This window comes from Macrobrachium rosenbergii, chromosome 27, assembly GCF_040412425.1.
Source record: "Macrobrachium rosenbergii isolate ZJJX-2024 chromosome 27, ASM4041242v1, whole genome shotgun sequence".
In the NCBI taxonomy this organism is placed as follows: domain Eukaryota; kingdom Metazoa; phylum Arthropoda; class Malacostraca; order Decapoda; family Palaemonidae; genus Macrobrachium; species Macrobrachium rosenbergii.
This window is the reverse complement of record NC_089767.1, coordinates 22,692,009-22,710,439: the sequence shown is the minus strand read 5'-3', so window position 1 is coordinate 22,710,439 and position 18,431 is coordinate 22,692,009. Positions and strand designations below refer to the sequence as shown.

The window sequence follows — 18,431 nt, the reverse complement described above, 5'->3', positions numbered from 1 at the left end:
GACTGGAACACATTCCTTGGAGATAATATCAGTAGAACCTGTCACTCCAGTACCAACATCTGTGGGAGTATCTGCCTCTCTGGAGGCTGAGATGCTGAATGGTTGCCTCTCAAAAACACCAACTGATGTTTTATTCTTATTAGAAAATACATCAGTCGGAATAGTTCCACCTGTCGCGATGAATACACGCAAGGATGCCATGGAGAAGGTTTCTGCTTTGTCCACAACACCAAATGCAAACAGGGGTCGCCAAAAAGGCTGGTTTTGGGGTCACGCCAAAGCCAGTCACCAAACCTGCCAGACTGCCAAGATGATCTTCAGTTAACAAGAGAATGAGTCCTACATTCAATAAAGGGAACCTACACAATAGAGGTTCCAAACCTCTAGAACTTTCTTCCATAATTCAACTGAATTTTCTGGGCACTGATGACTTTGACAGGTAATTAATAAGAGCATACTATACACTGCACTTGTTATGGTATCAGACTAGAAATGAGAGTGGTAGAATGACCTCTTCAACTTCCCATTAATGAAATGGTTAAATGGTATTTGTATTTTCAACAGCAAAAACGGTAATTTATTTTTGCCGCAACAGAGGTGTTCGCCCTGATCCAGATTTATTATAAATGGGCAAAAAAAATCCATGCCTCAAAAAAAAAAAAAACCTAAACTTGAAACTCGCCTTTTCCAGACTCCTCAATAAACTAACTTCAAGACTTAGAACATCTCCCACTGAAAATATGCTGGTGGATGCAAGTGAGCTTACTTAAATGGCAAATACTCTCTCTCTCTCTCTCTCTTTCTCTCTAGCTAGTCTTGAATCCTAAAGATTAATTATATTACACATTATTTTGTAAGTGTTTAATTCATTGTGATCATTAAAACCACAATGGGTGACCATAAAAGCTTTTTGCAATATATATACTATAGTATATATATAAATATATATATATATATATATATATATATATATATATATATATATATATATATATATACATATACTGTATATATATATATATATATATATAATGTATATGTATATATAAATATAAATTCATCACCATATCAAAGGAATAATCAAATCTGGTTTACTTATTAAATCCAATCCTTATATATATATATATATATATATATATATATATATATATATATATATATATATATATATATATATACACACACACACACACACATATATATATATATATATATATATATATATATATATATATATCAAAATTTTTAAGCATTAATTATGGGTGAGAAACTCTGATAAAGGTTTATTGTTTGATTTTTTGACGATAACTTCTTTTAGAATAATCGGAATATCTGTTTAACATTCATTCTACGTAGAGTTCTTGAAGTTTCTAGTACTGTACCAATAAAGTCCCTCATATATTACGTTGATCTTGAGACACCGATATTGGAATTTATAATACGTTTGCAACTTCTATCCATGACAAACGATGGGATCTTAGTTCAGATGTTCTAACCTCTCCCAGCCAATAAGAGAAGTTTTCTTGGAGAGTGACTGCATAAGGAGACGAAGAATCATTGATACCCAGTGGAAAAGCATCTTTGAAACGGCAGAATAGTCTACAATCATGACCTGACATCATGCATCGAACGAGGTAACTCTTACAGCTTCCCAGTGGGAAGGAATGCCACCATTATCATAAAGGTAAAGTATGGAGGCAGCAAAATGGCAATAAACTACAAACCCACCAGTTCTATTACATCAAATGGGGAACATGCTTGTCTACCTAGTTCTTGAAGAAAGAAAACCAAATGACTTCGTTGAGAAACAAAAAAGAGCCTTTGGAAGTGGCAAGCTCCAGATAAATGAACGTATGGAGTAGTACATTTCTCTTTCTTGGATACTTATAAACGTCACGGCTGTTAACTTGAAGATATGCAAAGGCGTTAACATAATGAACTTGTCTGAATAACACCTATTATATAGAGAGATGATAAAAGTACCTTACACCTAACTGTGACACACCTTCCCTAATCTATCACTCTCCTCTCTCGCCATCTATCACTAGCCAAACCTCTCGCCAACACAAGTGATATTACTCTTGCACATATCAGTGGACCATTCCCAGTGATGTAAATGTACGAAAAGTTTATCTAAAACCCTTGGTAGTGCGCTGAATTATGGAGATGTATGGAATAGTATGATGTTTAACTGGGCTTCAGCAAGTTTGTCTCTCAATCCAACCTTCAAGTAGAATTCAGAAAACTAAAACAATCCCAAAGACCATAACAAAAATGCTGTCTAGGACATGTTGTCTACTGAACAAGCTGGTTCCAGGAGAAAAATTATTCGCATTTGCCAGGATTCATAAACTGAAGTAATGTCAGAATTAGTCAAATCTTTTTAATCCTACACACTGGCCACCTTTTATGTGATGTATCTGTGCTGTCTACCATCTAATGCCTCACAAGTTATTGTGGAAAACAGCTCTTCTATCTCCAGAAAATGAGAGGGAGAGGCTTCTCTTTCAAGTTTGTATGAAAATATTCATCAGCAGCAAATACTGATCATATTTTTAACTGACTAGGTAACAAAGTCCGGCAAAGCATCGAATATTAAGAGATTAACTCACAGTGGGAGGGGAAGCATGTGTTTTTATCTCCTAATGACACCTGCTATGAATTTCCAAGTGTATGGAATACACCCTAACAGTAACAGCCAAATGTAGATCATCATCAGGAAGCTTGAGAAATCTGGGCATCAACTATAATGCCAAGATTTTCAGACGCATTTGGCAAGTACTGTTGGGCAGATTACTTCTTGTATGCAGAACAGTGTTATGGGAATCTGGATCTCATACCTGGACATTTAAGCTTTTAAAATATGAGGCAAAACGGTCATGTCCTGCAATCTTTGGTTAGCAGTCAGTCACTGAAAGACATAGCCATCGAGCTACTGACTCAAATATATCTTATCAATAGTTCTATTAAGTCCGCGAAAGTCAGCATCAACCACTGTCCTGTCCCTGGCTGCTATAGTAATAAATACAGTTCAGTGTTCCTGGTTCTGCTCATGAAGGAGACTGTGGGTGGCAGTATGCTTAAGATAAGAATGTAATTATTGTGTAAAGAAAACTACACGTTTACAGCAACCACAGCTAATTTTATGCAGATAAAGTGTTCATAAAATATGCATTAGTTTGCAGGAACATATTACTGTAGCCGTTTGAAGTCTGAGTTACTATGATGTTTCCATAAGTTCATGTTTCTCACCCAATCACTTGACAATTATGCAGACCTCCCTAGAAGTTGTGTTAAACCACAGACAAATCTATGCAATATCTGTTGTTGTCTATATCGTTTACCAAACCAAATAATAACTGGCACGCAAGTTCTTCTACTTTTGGGTTATCTTAAAGCATCATTTCTGTTTGAAAGTACTGTATGTTATACACGATAAACAGTACTGTAGGTTACACAGGATAAAAGACTATGCAAATTTCATTTCACAATTAGTATTATAAACCAAAAATAATTTTTTCTCAGCTTCAATAATGAAAACACCAACAGTCAAATACAGTACAATATGATAAGAGTAATCAACCAAAGCCTCCAAAAGGAATGGAAATCTCAGAATTTCATTTGTCTCTTACAAGAAATCACTTCAAATCCTAAACAGTCAGGATACTAGTACACTGTACTCTCATGATACAACAAAACTGCCTTTCATAGCTTCACCTGCCAAACAAAAATAAATAATATTGAATGTTGCAGCAGCCACATGAATCCTTCCATGAGTCATTGAAAAGACTGGATTTGCATAATCAATTCAGGAAATAAATACTTTGACTGTGTCCTGCAACGCATAATGGTGAAAATTAGAATAAATAATGAAACAAGTAAGTTTTCATATAACTTTTTCTAAGGCTTATTTTCCTGAAAACTAAGTTTTGTGTTTTTGATTCACCTGCAGTACAGAAACAATTTGATCTACCTGCAATACAGCAACAATATCACTGTACTGGGATTGACTCAACTCCAAAAAAGAATAAAGGCTTTTAACATACCTAACTCCCCAAAAGAATGCTTTTTATATAATTCATTGCACTTCAGTTATATACTGCTTAAATAAATGTCCCTTTAATGAATGGAATATACTGTGCTAGATTCCTTTATACTCTAGCTTTTTATAGCAGAATGTAGTTAAGGCAAACATTACAATAGCTGTTGTTACATATATTCACTACAGAGTATTTGAACATACTTTTTGAGATTATACACAAAATTAAAATGGGCACATGACCACACAACGGAAGACACGCACACCACACTGAATAAAACATTCACTGTTATATTTATTTTGTAACTATATGGATCATAGCATATCACAGCCATGAATGTATATATATATATATTAGCTATATCAATTATTTGCTCATGATGAAAGTCTGCAATTACTCTTCCATCCATGAAATGTTGGTGCCTACAACTTTTCATAAGATATTAGAAAACTGCTTAACACAACAGCATGAACAAATACTTGTTTCCCATATATATCCCTATCTTGAAAAACTGTCTCAAGTGTCTCTGAAGTAGTGAATTACCATTAATTTTAAGCAATGTTCAGTTTAAATGAAAGGAATGGTTCTAAATATTTGGATTGCTTTGTCTGCAAATTTCCAAGCATGTGAATATTTATGGCACTGCAGGGACGGCTATAGCAAATTGTAATAAGAGGAAAAAAGATGTAGAATTAAAATGAGATTAAAAATACTAGACAAATTTAGTTGGTCTACATCTCTTAGGAGCAAATGTTTTATCTAGATAAAACAATAAATAGCCTATTTGGGGGTACTGAAAAAGCCTTGGGTTCTGATATCTCTCATGGACCAAAAAATAGCATGGTACTAATCACTGATTTCTTGTGATAGTGAATTCACTTGAGTATAACTTAAGAGCAAATTGTAATAGTTTGACCTAAACTTCACTGTAAATCAAAGTTGTTATGTTAATGTCAATTGTGTAACAGCAACTAAACTATGTACAGGAGGAAAGCATTACATAATCCTACTTTATGCCTATAAACTAACTGTAATTACAGTACTTCATGAATTGACTCAAAATCCATGCATGGAACAGAAACCCCCATGCAGGCCTACATACTGTTTGAACAATTACAGTATGATCAGACGTTTCTAGTTTCACAATATGATCCATTAATCCAAAGGTTTACTCAATGAATTTAGTTGATATTAATGTAAAAATCCATTGTGTACATCTGAGATATACTTCGCGTTTTCTCCCATTAATATCAAAGAAAGACATCAGCTCATAAAGATTCCAATTAACAGACCACTCTGCAGAGCCAGAAAATCTGACATACAGTACATTTAGTAAAAAAAATCATTTAGAGCATGAGAATAAATGAGATAACCAACAAAAACAAATCACTCAGACATTGCCACTGTACAGTATATTACAAATATAGGAAAAACACTTACCAACTGGCAATGATCGAATATTAAAAACTCTTATTTAGATGGAATGATTGATAGATAGTAAATGAGCAGAATGTAAGCAAAACCAAATTATGGGACAGAAAGTGTACAAGAGATAAAAAACCTTTGTATGAAGTGTTTGGCAGTTTTCTTATAATCGCTGATCAGTTATAGGCACCTTTCAACATCAAGTTTTGAGAATCCCAGGAAAATTGCACTTATGAAACCCCAGCGGCTCACTCTCTGTTTCATAATCTGATCTTAACTACATTTCTGTCAACTTCATTTTTTTTTTTTTCAAAAGTACTACTTTTACATAGCCAATGATGTAGTTTAGCTATATGTAAGAGAGATTTTAAAAACACAGTATTTTATATCCCATTACCTATAACTTATTCAAGTCTTTTATAACATCAATTTTTACAAAGTAAGTATTTTCATGGTTATACTACACTCCAGATACATCAAATACACATAAATTTTGAGACTGAAGTAATACCTACTTTTTGGGGAGAAATATTAGCAACTTTTTATTTTTATTCTGTAATTATTTCCAAATGATTGACCAATATTTTTGGAGAACGTGACAACAAGGACTGTGAGTACTTACCGCATTGATGCCTGAAAGCTGCTGCGAAAGTTGCATAACAATGCCTATGGTTAGAGGCATGCGGAGAGTTGACGATCGAACCAACTGCAGCATACTCATGTGCGATTCGGACTGGTTGGCAGCTTCCTCTGCTCGCATTTCCTCAATGTCTTCTTCCACATGAGCTGAAGCTCGCAGTCTTCTCAATGCTGGAATGGGATGGTTTTCTTACTAATGCAACCGCGGCTCTTTATGCATGTGAAACTACTCACTACTGTACTCCCTTACCAGCTATCTCTTGTTTTTCTTCCTTCCAAATATGGAAATCAAAAAACTTGAGGCCCAAGTGGGATGGTTTCCTTACTAATGCAGGCACAGCTCCTAAAGCATGTGAAACTGTCCCCCTTGTCAGAAATCTCTTCTTCATTCAAGGTATGGAAATCAAAATAAATGTAGTTACAGTCCCAAATCTATTTTAACTCAAACGAGCCCATCAATCCAAATTAAGTGGTCTACATCTGTCAATCAATAGTAACTGACTGAGTAGTGTCTGTGATAGCATACTTCATGCTTTGTCAGTTTAATCATCTTTTCCCTGAATTTATGACCGTGCACAGGACTTTACTGTCTTATTATGTGTAATAATCAACTGACTTTGACTGAAGGTGGGTGGTCCAGTGTTTATTTATTTCTGCCACCATGTAAGGGTTTTCTTACGTTAACATTTAAAGTAAGGTTACCAATATACCATGGACCAACGTATTTACAATCGAAAGTTCAAGCAGATCTGAAAACCAACCACGCTCTACCCACATAATTCTACCACATTCCTAGAAACCTGCGAAAACGTTCTCAAGAGATTTAAAATGTGGGACAGCACAGGATATTCAAGTCATCCCAGAGGTTCAGGAGAGCATATATTTTTCCTGACAAAGTGTCAAGGAGCTGTAAGTAGTACATATTTAGCCTTTTGGTTGACCCAAGGATTAATTAGGTTATATACTACAATAAAACTCCCATGACAACAGAGAAATTGAAATTTTTAATGATCTCTTCCCACTACATATAATTTATTCTTAATATGAATACCTGAAACAAACATACTAAAAATATACTCATTACATTGCATTTTTCAGAAATTACCGATGAATTACTATCCTCTGAATTACTCTTAATTTTGTTGTGGTGAATGATGGCCCAAAACAATTAAAAAATGTACTTCCACAGACACAGCAGTCGTTACAGAACCTTACACGATGCTTACCTTCAAATAGTTTCTTATTCACTGAAAAAAAAAACATTAAAATCCTAAAACATCGGGACACTTGCCTCTGCGAGCTTCATCCTCCATCTGCCTGGTTATGAGAAGGTGACGAGGAGATTCGGGACACACTGGCAGAAGGACCATTTGCATCACAGCCGGAACTATTGCAAGACCTGTTTTTAAATAATAAAAAAAACCTTAACTAACTAGCATTTTAGTTATACAGGATCTTGTTAGCTTTTATGAAGTCTATCACGTACTGATTTCAGTGGTCCGAGGTACAATGAGCTACGTTTAGCAGGCATAATTTACAGAATACTGATAATGGAAGTGATAATAATATTCAGAAGTTTCCAGAGGCAGCCATGCTAATTTAATTGTTCATTATCAGTAATGGAAAAGAAAATGTAGCTTTCTACATCAGTTGCAGTCAGTTCAGAACTTAATGCGAATTCCTGTGCCACAAATTCTCAAAGTCATGCCGCGAAATACGATTGTTTAAACCTGGTTGATAACCAAATACCCACACTACACTACACACTGTGCCTGTCGTGCCACCAAGCAACTTTCATTTCATGAAATCTTCACAGCATTCAGGTAGCTGTTCACGTAAATACTGAACTACTTTCGAGGCTGGTAACTGAATGCGAGGCGTGATTTGATGTGAACAGCACAGAACAACACAGAAGTCAATTTCCTAAGTTCTTTGCAATATAAATGTGTCCAGCTTCCATGCCTTCAAAAACTATTACCGCAGCTGCTGTATGCATTTACCAAATACGAGTTTTCCCTACTTAGTGAAAGAACAAATCCGCTATCCTGTACTGTGGCATCTTCAGGTATATTATGAGAGAGAGAGAGAGAGAGAGAGAGAGAGAGAGAGAGAGAGAGAGAGAGAGAGAGAGAGAGAGAGAGAATGCAAACAGTATTTTTTGATGCAGTTGTTAAAGGGGACCAAGAAGCAAACAGTATTTTTGATGCAGAGAGAGAGAGAGAGAGAGAGAGAGAGAGAGAGAGAGAGAGAGAGAGAGAGAGAGAGAGAATGCAAACAGTATTTTTTGATGCAGTTGTTAAAAGTGGACCAAGAAGAGAGAGAGAGAGAGAGAGAGAGAGAGAGAGAGAGAGAGAGAGAGAGAGAGAGAGAGAGAGAGAGAGAGAGACTCATCATCTTACCAAGGAGAATGGGCCACGCATTGCTATTCCCAAGAAGTTGCTCTATCCCAAGGACTTGTGAAAGAAGGAGGCCAACAGTCACTGCCAGTTGATTGACAGTTCCCAGGCCTCCTCTAAGGTTGAGCGGAGCGATTTCACTTATATACATTGGCACTAAGGAGGTGTTCAAACCTGTTGAAGAGATTAAACACAAAAAGCATATCAGTTATAGTATAGAACTTGGGATTTTTCATATCTCTACTGTCTGTTATTTCAAGTTTCATAAAAACTGATGTTTTAAATATAATTATTTGCATAAGAATGAAAACATAATAAAGCAGGAAAAGCAGAAACAATAAAGTAGTAGTAAAGCCATATAATAAAAGGAAGTTAAGAAGGCTGAAGGTTAAAGGATTGGTATTTTATACACAAGTAGGGAATTAATTAGGACAGGTAATTATGTCATACTGGATCAATTATGTCACAACTAAATTTAAAGTATTTAGAGCAATAGTCCTTTACAAAAATGTGTACTGTGGGGAATTATCTATTAGATTTGGCTTCCATGACCTGCGAACACATTCATGTAACTGAATGGTGTAATTTATACGATTTAAATAAACTAAATTCCGAATTCAAAATTTTGCCAATAACTTATACTGGATTTTATTGTAATAAGACTTTTTTTTTATCGTGAAATCAAACATACATAACATCTTCGGCTCGGAATTATATAAACACCAAAATCTTTAGGGTTTTTACATTTTTTATGAACATCAGCTGATGGTGTTGAACTGATGGTGTTGTAGCGGCAGCTCAAGAAGAATCGCTAATCTTTGCCAAATGATTGAAAGACATCTTCTTGATGTCATCCAGGCATGGAATTTTAATGGCGCCCTTTGGCTCGTCACCGGGGCGCGAGAGAAGGTTAGATTTGCTCCGTAAACATCTTTGGCATGGCACTTAGGGAAGGAGGCTACTCATTAAATACTTCGAATAGCTAATTAACGCGTCTTCTTTAAACCAAACATAATAAATTACTATTTTTAGTAAAATCCTCTTTGCTTATAGGTAAATGGTCCAAGGATTTTTCTAACTGTTAATCATTTACCTAAAGAGTGATAATTTTTCACTGTTTTATATACCCAGTCATATTACATAAATACATGAGTGTGTGTGTGTGTGTGTGTGTGTGTGTGTGTGTGTGTGTGTGTGTGTGAGAGAGAGAGAGAGAGAGAGAGAGAGAGAGAGAGAGAGAGAGAGAGAGAGAGAGAGAGAGAGAGAATCAGAGTAGTGTAAATTAATCACAACAGAAAATATGCAATGAATTTAACAAAAGCATCATATAAATATATGTGAAGAACACAGCATTTAAAGGTAATAAAACACAAAAGGACTGTTTTCACAGCTAAACTTACATTTAAATATAGCCATTCGTATACTCTAATTCTACAGGAGAATAATCAATATCAACTACATTACTGAGCAAAACTTTCAAACTCATAATAAAGAACAGCAGTAAAAAGCAGGTAAAAAGTTGATCTATAAACTCAATCATATGTATTTCAAGATAACATTGATGTTAAGTTAATTTCAAACAGTTAAGTCAACATGCAAGTTTGCTGGCAAAAAAAGAGAAAAACATTTTCGGAAAAAACATTTTAACATTTATTCTAAGACAAGGAGTACGACCATTAAAGCTCAGTCAACGTAATACTTAAGATTGCGTCATGAAATGAATTCTACTTACCACAATTAATGCCAATTACCAATCTACCTAAGATGAGCATCTCGAATGAGTAGGACATCTGAGAAAAGCCCATTAGACAAGCGCCTCCTACGCCTAATAGGTTGTTCAGTAGTAACCCTTTCTTTCTGCAATACAAATAATTAGAGAGTATCAGTAAAATGTTGACAGAATGTTTACTCGAGTACTATAACATAGTAAAAAATGAGGTACATATCTGGATAACAAACAAATAAACTTGTTGGTTAAATATAAACAAAATGCTTATAGCTAAAGGAATTCTAGTCAATCGAATAGCCTAATGATATATATATATATATATATATATATATATATATATATATATATATATATATATATATATATATATATATATATATATATACACACACACACACACTGAAGAACGTGAGAAACTTCGGGGATATATATACACCAACAAAGGCTTGTGATGTTATAGCCAGTCAAAATTATTTCAGCTCTACTGGAATACTTCTGCTACACACACACACACACAATTTAATTTACTTATAGCAGGAACCAAACCAATATAAACATACTGGGTGTTCTCCTGACATACAATGTCGGCAAGGAGGTTTGTTCGTCTTTAAAGCCCAAGAGCTCCCAAGACCTGACAAACAGAAAGCATGTATATCAGGAAACAAGATTAGGGAAGACTAGGGCAGGATGAAGATCACTGGAATTACTACTGAGTAGAATTAGCCATGTAAACAGAGAGTAGCATCTTCACTGGATGAGCAAGCTACAATTTCACGAGTACTGAAGAGAAGAATATTTCAAGAAGGCTGCAGCAAAACCAGATATATTTTAAAGAGGCAATGGGAACAATTTTTAACATACGGATTCTTCAGAAGGAGTGGTTCCAGAAGGGTATAGCTTTCTGCTTTGTTAACAAACCCCTAAGGGTACGTCTGCTGTGTCCAAGTCCTTGGAAATGAGCTATTTATGGACCCAGTTAACGTGAGCAAAGCACTGTACCACTCAGAACCGATAACCACTTGGTTGTTTACAGGAGAATTTCTTCCTTCAATAAACAGAAACAAAGTGATTTCTAACAACTCTAAGCAAAATGATTCCAGTAGATACTGAAATTCCATCCAAAACTGAGCTGCGTTCAAGGGAAAGTTGAGGGTAAAAGTTAAAGAAATGGAAGTGTGGTCACAACATCCAGGATATATTTAGTTAAGAGGCAAAGATAAGAAATGCGATAACAGATGCACGGTTGCGACAAAGTATAGTAGTAAAGGGTGACAAAATAATTTCATCAACACAATACTGACGGAAATGGTGAAAATAGTTCCACACCAGTTTGGTTTAATGCATAACGCATAATAAGGAGTACAATGAAGTCTCCCATATGAAAGGCTTCAGCATGTGGGTGAAAGCTTATCGATAAATCATTCGAAGAAGCAGGGTTAAGTTACAATAGATACAAAATCAGTGAATTCAACAAACATTAATAACGGATATGAGTCAGTAAAGAAGCTATAGAGAAGAACGTTGACCCCAAACAGCTTCCAAGAGGAGAGATTCAATATCCACGAGTGTAACTCTGATGAAGTACACACACACACACACACACACACACACACACACACACACATCCCCCATCTTTGAAATGGAAACGCGAATATAGTTTGCAGTCTCGATTTGGAAAGGACCCGGTGAAGCATCAGTGGAAAAATGGGCTCCAGAGCGAAGATTGGAGAGGAAGGGTTCTTATAGAACATGCGATACACTGATGCACGAAAGCCCTCCATTTAAATAAATGTGCTATTTTTGTGTGTGTTATCATCAGCTAGATAGACTATTACGTACGGAACACACCTGCAGTTTTTATTTCAACCTAATACATGTCACTTTAATATTGTCAAAAGTAAACGATATCCTTTACAACAACGTCTATAATGTGTCTGAATTTTATCTGAAAGAAGAGAACATGAGTAATCTCTAACCAAATACATGATTACTCCTAAACTTAAAAAATATGAAGAATTAATAATATACTAATAAAACAATTTGCTTTACATGCCAAAATATTATATATGAAAAGACACCTATAAAAACACATTATATATATATATATATTATATATATATATATATATATATATATATATATATATATATATATATATATATATATATATATATATATATATTATATATAATTATATAAACTTGATCACTTGCACAACTGTTCTGTGTATTAAAATTGATCATGCTGTTCTGTGTATTGATAACCGGATCTCATTTAAAGAGGATGGTATCTGGCGGAGATTTTGAAAAAAAAAAAAAAAAAAAAAAAAAAAAAAAAAAAAAAAAAAAGTTACAAGCTTTCAAGGACCTTCTGTCCTCATCGTCTGGTAGCCGTAAAATGACCAAGACACGTGTTCCCGCTGTATTTATATGCGTCTGGGGGAGGGAATTAATGGGTAAATGTATTATATATATATATATATATATATATATATATATATATATATATATATATAAAACCAGTAATATATATATGCATGTACAAAAACCAGTAACATTACAAAAACCAGTAACATTACGTAAACGCAGGTTACACCGTACCTGCCGAATCTATGTCCTATAGATCCACCGCAGAAACCGCCTATCATTCCTCCGATGGCGAATATGGACACAGCAATGGACCAGATGAGATCCTGGATGCCGCCCTCGATATTTTTATTGTAGCGCTCCTTCCAGCAGTCCCCTATGAAATTTTCGATGACTGATTGCGGGGCGTTGATGACGCCCGTGTTGTACCCAAACTGGAACATGCCCAGAACGGCGGCGAAGATGGCGTAGCACAAGAAACACGTTAATCCCTGAGGAAAGAGAGAAAACACCAAGACGACAGTTAAGAGGTCGTTTCGGAGACAAAAGCATAGCAATCCTTGATCATTACAACACACAGACAGACAGACAGACAGACAGACAGACGCACGCACAAAGAAATGATAATCATGATCATAATCTGTCTTTCAGGATGCAGCGACTATGGCCTACCGTTCACCCAGCCAGCATTGCAAAAGGGGAATCGGGCAGATGTTGCACCCATTCTCGTACGTCAGTCAATTTGGAGCACGTCTTTTCTTCAAGAAACATATATATCAAAAACATATATATCTTTATATATAAAAATATATATATATATATATATATATATATATATATATATATATATATATATATATATATATATATATATATATATATATATATATATATATATATATATATATATATATATCATATATATATATATATATCTGTTATTATTATATACACTATAAATATGAGCCACTTTTGTAATGAAGCTCAAAGTCATTAAGGGGAGAATATCTGCAAATTAGTTGACAAATTTTTTGGGCCAGCCCTTTTGGAACACCGACCAGGCGAACATTTAATCACAGACAAAGAACAGACAAAAGTTTCAGTTTTCAGGGACTACAGTACTGTACACATCGTTTCCTCATATGTCACTAGGATTAAATCAGCAACAAAAACAAAAAAAAAAAATACAAGATCCAATACAGAACAGCAGCTAGCTACTCTACGTATTAAACTTTTTCGTACGTGTTACAGACCTGTGGACTGGTTTGTGTTGACCAGACCTTGATTGAGTGGATCACACAAGATGCAGGCTGGCAAAGTGAGTGATATACATCATTTTATAACTAAAGAAACACTTTTGGGGAAATTATCTTTTTTTTTTTTTGCACTTAATCATTTTGCCACACAACAGCAATCAACATAAGGATATCCCATCTCTTTTTAAATAAGACCAGGGCCTAACGTCATCTCAATTAATAAATCAGATTATTTAATTAACTTCTTTTTTGCACTTAATAATTTTGGCACACAACAACAGCAATCAACATTAGAATATCCTACCTCTTTGTAAATAAGACCAGGGCCTAACGTCATCTCAATGAATAAATCTGATAATTTCTTTCCCTAACTTATTCCTACGTCTGTCCATCATCTTCCAAAGAAATATTACTGTATCTTACAAGCTTCTACTTTACATGAGTTTATTATCTTCTAATCGTGTACTAACTGGATATACAGGAAGGGGGCAAAAATTTCTCTCCCAGTAACCTAAATGTTATAATTCGGTGAGGAAATGAGAGGGAGGTTTAAGGTGTTAAAATCTATGGCTGCTACACGGATTTATTGAGGTCTGATGTTGCTTAACAAGTCAGCATGATATTATTATTATTATATTTGGAGATCACAACTAATAACGAAGACCAGGGAAACAAAATCAGTCAATAAATGAAAGATTCATAAACTTTATTTTGAAGTACACCGAACAATGATTGCTAATCTTTTGAGATGTGCTATATATAGAATTTCAGTCTGCCATGCAAGCCACTAAGCTTACAGTCTTGTCACAGTCTTCTGTTGAAGTCGGAATCATTATGGCATTCTTTGTCATTTGTCACATTCGTAAGCTTTGCTCAAAGTATTATAGCTCATACAGGTCAATACATTATCTAACTACACAAATGGTAAATGAATATCCCATAATTCAGAATGTAAAATAGATGAATAAATAAATGGGTCAAACAAATAAAGAGTAAAGAATATCTGAATGGATGGTTTATCTCCTTTACGTCACATACATGACATGTCCGTACAAAAAAATCACTGCAGTGATACAATATACCAAGAACAAATATTTTTTGGCAATGGTATATTAATGATTACTAAGTCAAATGAAATTCTTGAAAGGTTCGTTGATTACAGAATCAGATATACACACATATATATATATATATATATATATATATATATATATATATATATATATATATATATATATATATATATATGCATCTGGTTTTGTCAGCACGGGCTCAAATGCAAGATATATTCAAGTCCCATATTATGATTGGCTGACAGGGCACACACATGACCCATACACTTAGTTCTCTCTCTCTCTCTCTCTCTCTCTCTCTCTCTCTCTCTCTCTCTCTCTCTCTCTCTCTCTCTCTCTCTCTCTCTCTCGTGCTACGACATGTGTGAATCGTGGTGAAATAGGCCTTTTTGCGAATATTTTCTTTCTCACCCTGTGGCATCACTGAAAGGGAAATTTCATGTCCTATGTCCATCATCACGGTTGCTGTTGGCACAAGTTCAGCTGCTCAATAATAGCGAAAAAATATTCAATTTAGTAGCTTTCCAAAGCCATTTCCAAAATAACTCTCTCTCTCTCTCGTGGAGTCAGACAGTGAAAGCAGCTTTGGAAGAGGTATCACACAACTCTTTCTTTACTAATATCATGCATGAGAGAGAGAGAGAGAGAGAGAGAGAGAGAGAGAGAGAGAGAGAGAGAGAGAGAGAGAGAGAGATTTCGACTAGACGTACTGTTAACTGACGTGTGTTTATCGGGTAATCACAATTCATGTCTTGAACCCTACACATTATATAAAATAATGAACACTTACGATTTTGCATTGCCTATAGAATAGCATTTCAAGATGCTAAATGCTATGGTAACGTAACTTTATAGATAAATAAAATTATTTCACTTTTTTTCATGAGGCGCCAGTATCCTCGCCGTCGTTGAAACAATTTTACCAAGGAATATTTTTCTTACACATACAAATAAACATTAACAGGGAATGTTCATCATTCACAAGCCATTCCACAAAGGGGCGTGGCTTAAGAATAAAACGATAACATGAAGGATACGTCACTCGTCCGTTCATTCTCTCACTGTTGACTGAAGGTGGTCGACCTACTTTACATAGACTGTATATTTCAATTTATCTTCCAAGCACTTTTTCGTTTACTGGTAATTAAATCGCCACCTTATTAACATCTATTCACTCATCCCAACCGAAGTTTTAGGTCTCTCTCTCTCTCTCTCTCTCAGCCTTCAAATCATATCCCTTCCCATGCAATCTATCAGGTCTATTTCACTCCATGATAGAAAACTTTCCTAAAACACTCTGATCCGTTGTTTTACCTATGCTACGTTTACCAAAACGCCGTACCTCTATGCTTCTCATCACAATAACTTTCACCTTTTCCTTTCATTCAGAGCCCAGAGCCAAACTTTACTTCCAAACAAAAGAGCTGGCCCCGAAAAAATAAAACCCATTCATACATCTTAACTTTTGCCTCCCTAGACACCTTGTTTTCCTCCCAGGTTCCACAACTTGCTCACAGCTCAACACGGTGTCTTCCATTCTGCCCTTACTCAACGATTCCCTCTTTCGTTGTAATACTATCCACGCCATTTACTCAAACCATATATTTCAAACGCCACTACTTAAGTCATGCACAAAAGATGAGCGTCTTCGGAAGGTGCACTGGTCAGTTTTCGAAATTCCTACTGACCTCCAAGAGGTAAAAATGAAAACTGACAACGAATAACACCAGTGTAAACCTTAATGTTTTACGCAAACTTCTGATAAGCTTGCAATTTCAAGTTCCACTTAAAGTTTAGGAGGTAAAATCAAACTATTACGTTGTAATAGTAACTGAGAAGCATGATCACAGTCCCATTGTTTAATGCCTTACCATCTGTAAACTATGCATGCACATAAACCGGCACACACGTAAACAAGCAGACAGAAAGATAGATAGATAGATAGATAGATGGGTGTGGAAAGGGTAAGAGTCACTGCCCCATTTTTCTTCTCTAAAGCTGATGCCTCATCACAACTTTTATATAATAACTTTAAAAGCTTGAACTTCTAAAGAAGATTTATAATCAGCTGCCGACGTATACTGAGTTAATACTTGAGTAATACGGAAGGGGAAAATTTACGACATAAAAACAAATGAGCATGAAAGAAGTATTTTAACTGACAAATCTACAGAGTTCATAGTATCCAAATGGTATCTGTGAGTAAGTGGAGATTAATGAGGTAGGTCAGGAAATGATTTCCCTACATTGAAAAGGGCACATAACTCTACTTGACTATCTGTAACAATGATCATGTTGAAATCAACAGCACTTGAGTGCTCTTTTCTATGACTCTTTCCTCCAACCCTACTTGAAAACTAAGTCTCTTTGCCTTGTTCCCTTCTAGGCTTCTTCTAACGTTTATTTCACGTATTTCTGCGGCATACTCTCATGCTCTCTCTACCTCGCTCAAACTCTCTTTCTTTTGCTCTTTCTTGCTCTCTGTGACTGAACCTATTTCGTTTTTTTTATTGCCACTTTCTTTCAATTTTTTTGAAAGGGGGATTTAAACGTGGTTCGCCTCAGATAAAGTCAAGTGTTTGTCTTGTGGTTTGATTTGAATGATTATTAAAAAATCCATTTCAAAGTGTGTAAATTCCCCTTGCCTTACTATCATTCTGATAAAAATTTTGTGGTTCTACCTGAAAGTGATTATAATGCCATTTGGTGAATGTGGTCTATTGATGATGGTATCCCATTTTCTTACCAATATCCAAAACATGGCTGATTATTTGCCAAAAGTTTGCTGGTTCATCTCGGGATAAATATATTGTTTACACTGTCTCAATCAAATTCCTGACATGGCTGACATTCAACTTTACACAAGAGTGGAAACCACATATTCCATTCAGTCTTGGTTTGTGGAATGTACTGAGGAACTAAGATATCCACCAATAGCACAACAACGAAAGGTGTCCATAAATGAACTAATGAAATCAAACTTACGGAGAACAGCCGAGCATGATCTCTGACCACGGCCTAAGTCAAAAGTATCATTGTTGAAATAGCAGAAATCACCCCTTTAAGTAATTGTAACAAAGTTCAACCCTTGATACAATACTACAACGGTGAAAGTAAAAACAGATATAACGTAAGTGACGCTAATATCGTCTGTCACATACACTGAATAATTGGGTAGTGTTACCAAGACACAATGAATCGTGTCGTGGGAAAATGGCACGAATTAGGCCATTCCACATCTCCCTGACGGTGAATATCGACTTCATTTTACATAGGGAATATCATAAAACTGGTTACATAGCGTCACTGTTGCTCTCAAGGTCGTAGATGCTGATAGATGAAGGAAAGGCTATCTTGATTTGAACGCGATTAAGAGGAAACATTTGAGAAGTGATGGATAAAAACTTAGCTACTTGTGGCACTGGCAAAATCACATCCACAGCGAGTATACACAATGTATATATCATATACTCATATATATATATATATATATATATATATATATAT

At 35.3% G+C, this 18,431-nt stretch overlaps 1 protein-coding gene across 26 annotated transcripts in view; it reads right to left on the bottom strand.

Moving 5' to 3' along the window:
• Glut1 (Glucose transporter 1) overlaps positions 1 to 18,431 on the bottom strand; it is a 515,395-nt gene that overhangs the window by 63,464 nt on the left and 433,500 nt on the right. For all 26 annotated transcript variants that reach the window (XM_067129126.1, XM_067129128.1, XM_067129118.1 and 23 more), the window contains 5 exons: positions 12,830 to 13,086; positions 10,233 to 10,357; positions 8,504 to 8,674; positions 7,396 to 7,503; positions 6,088 to 6,275 (listed from right to left, as the gene is read on the bottom strand). In XM_067129126.1, the coding sequence (XP_066985227.1) occupies positions 6,088 to 6,275; positions 7,396 to 7,503; positions 8,504 to 8,674; positions 10,233 to 10,357; positions 12,830 to 13,086 (849 nt within the window). The remainder of the gene's footprint in view (positions 1 to 6,087; positions 6,276 to 7,395; positions 7,504 to 8,503; positions 8,675 to 10,232; positions 10,358 to 12,829; positions 13,087 to 18,431) is intronic.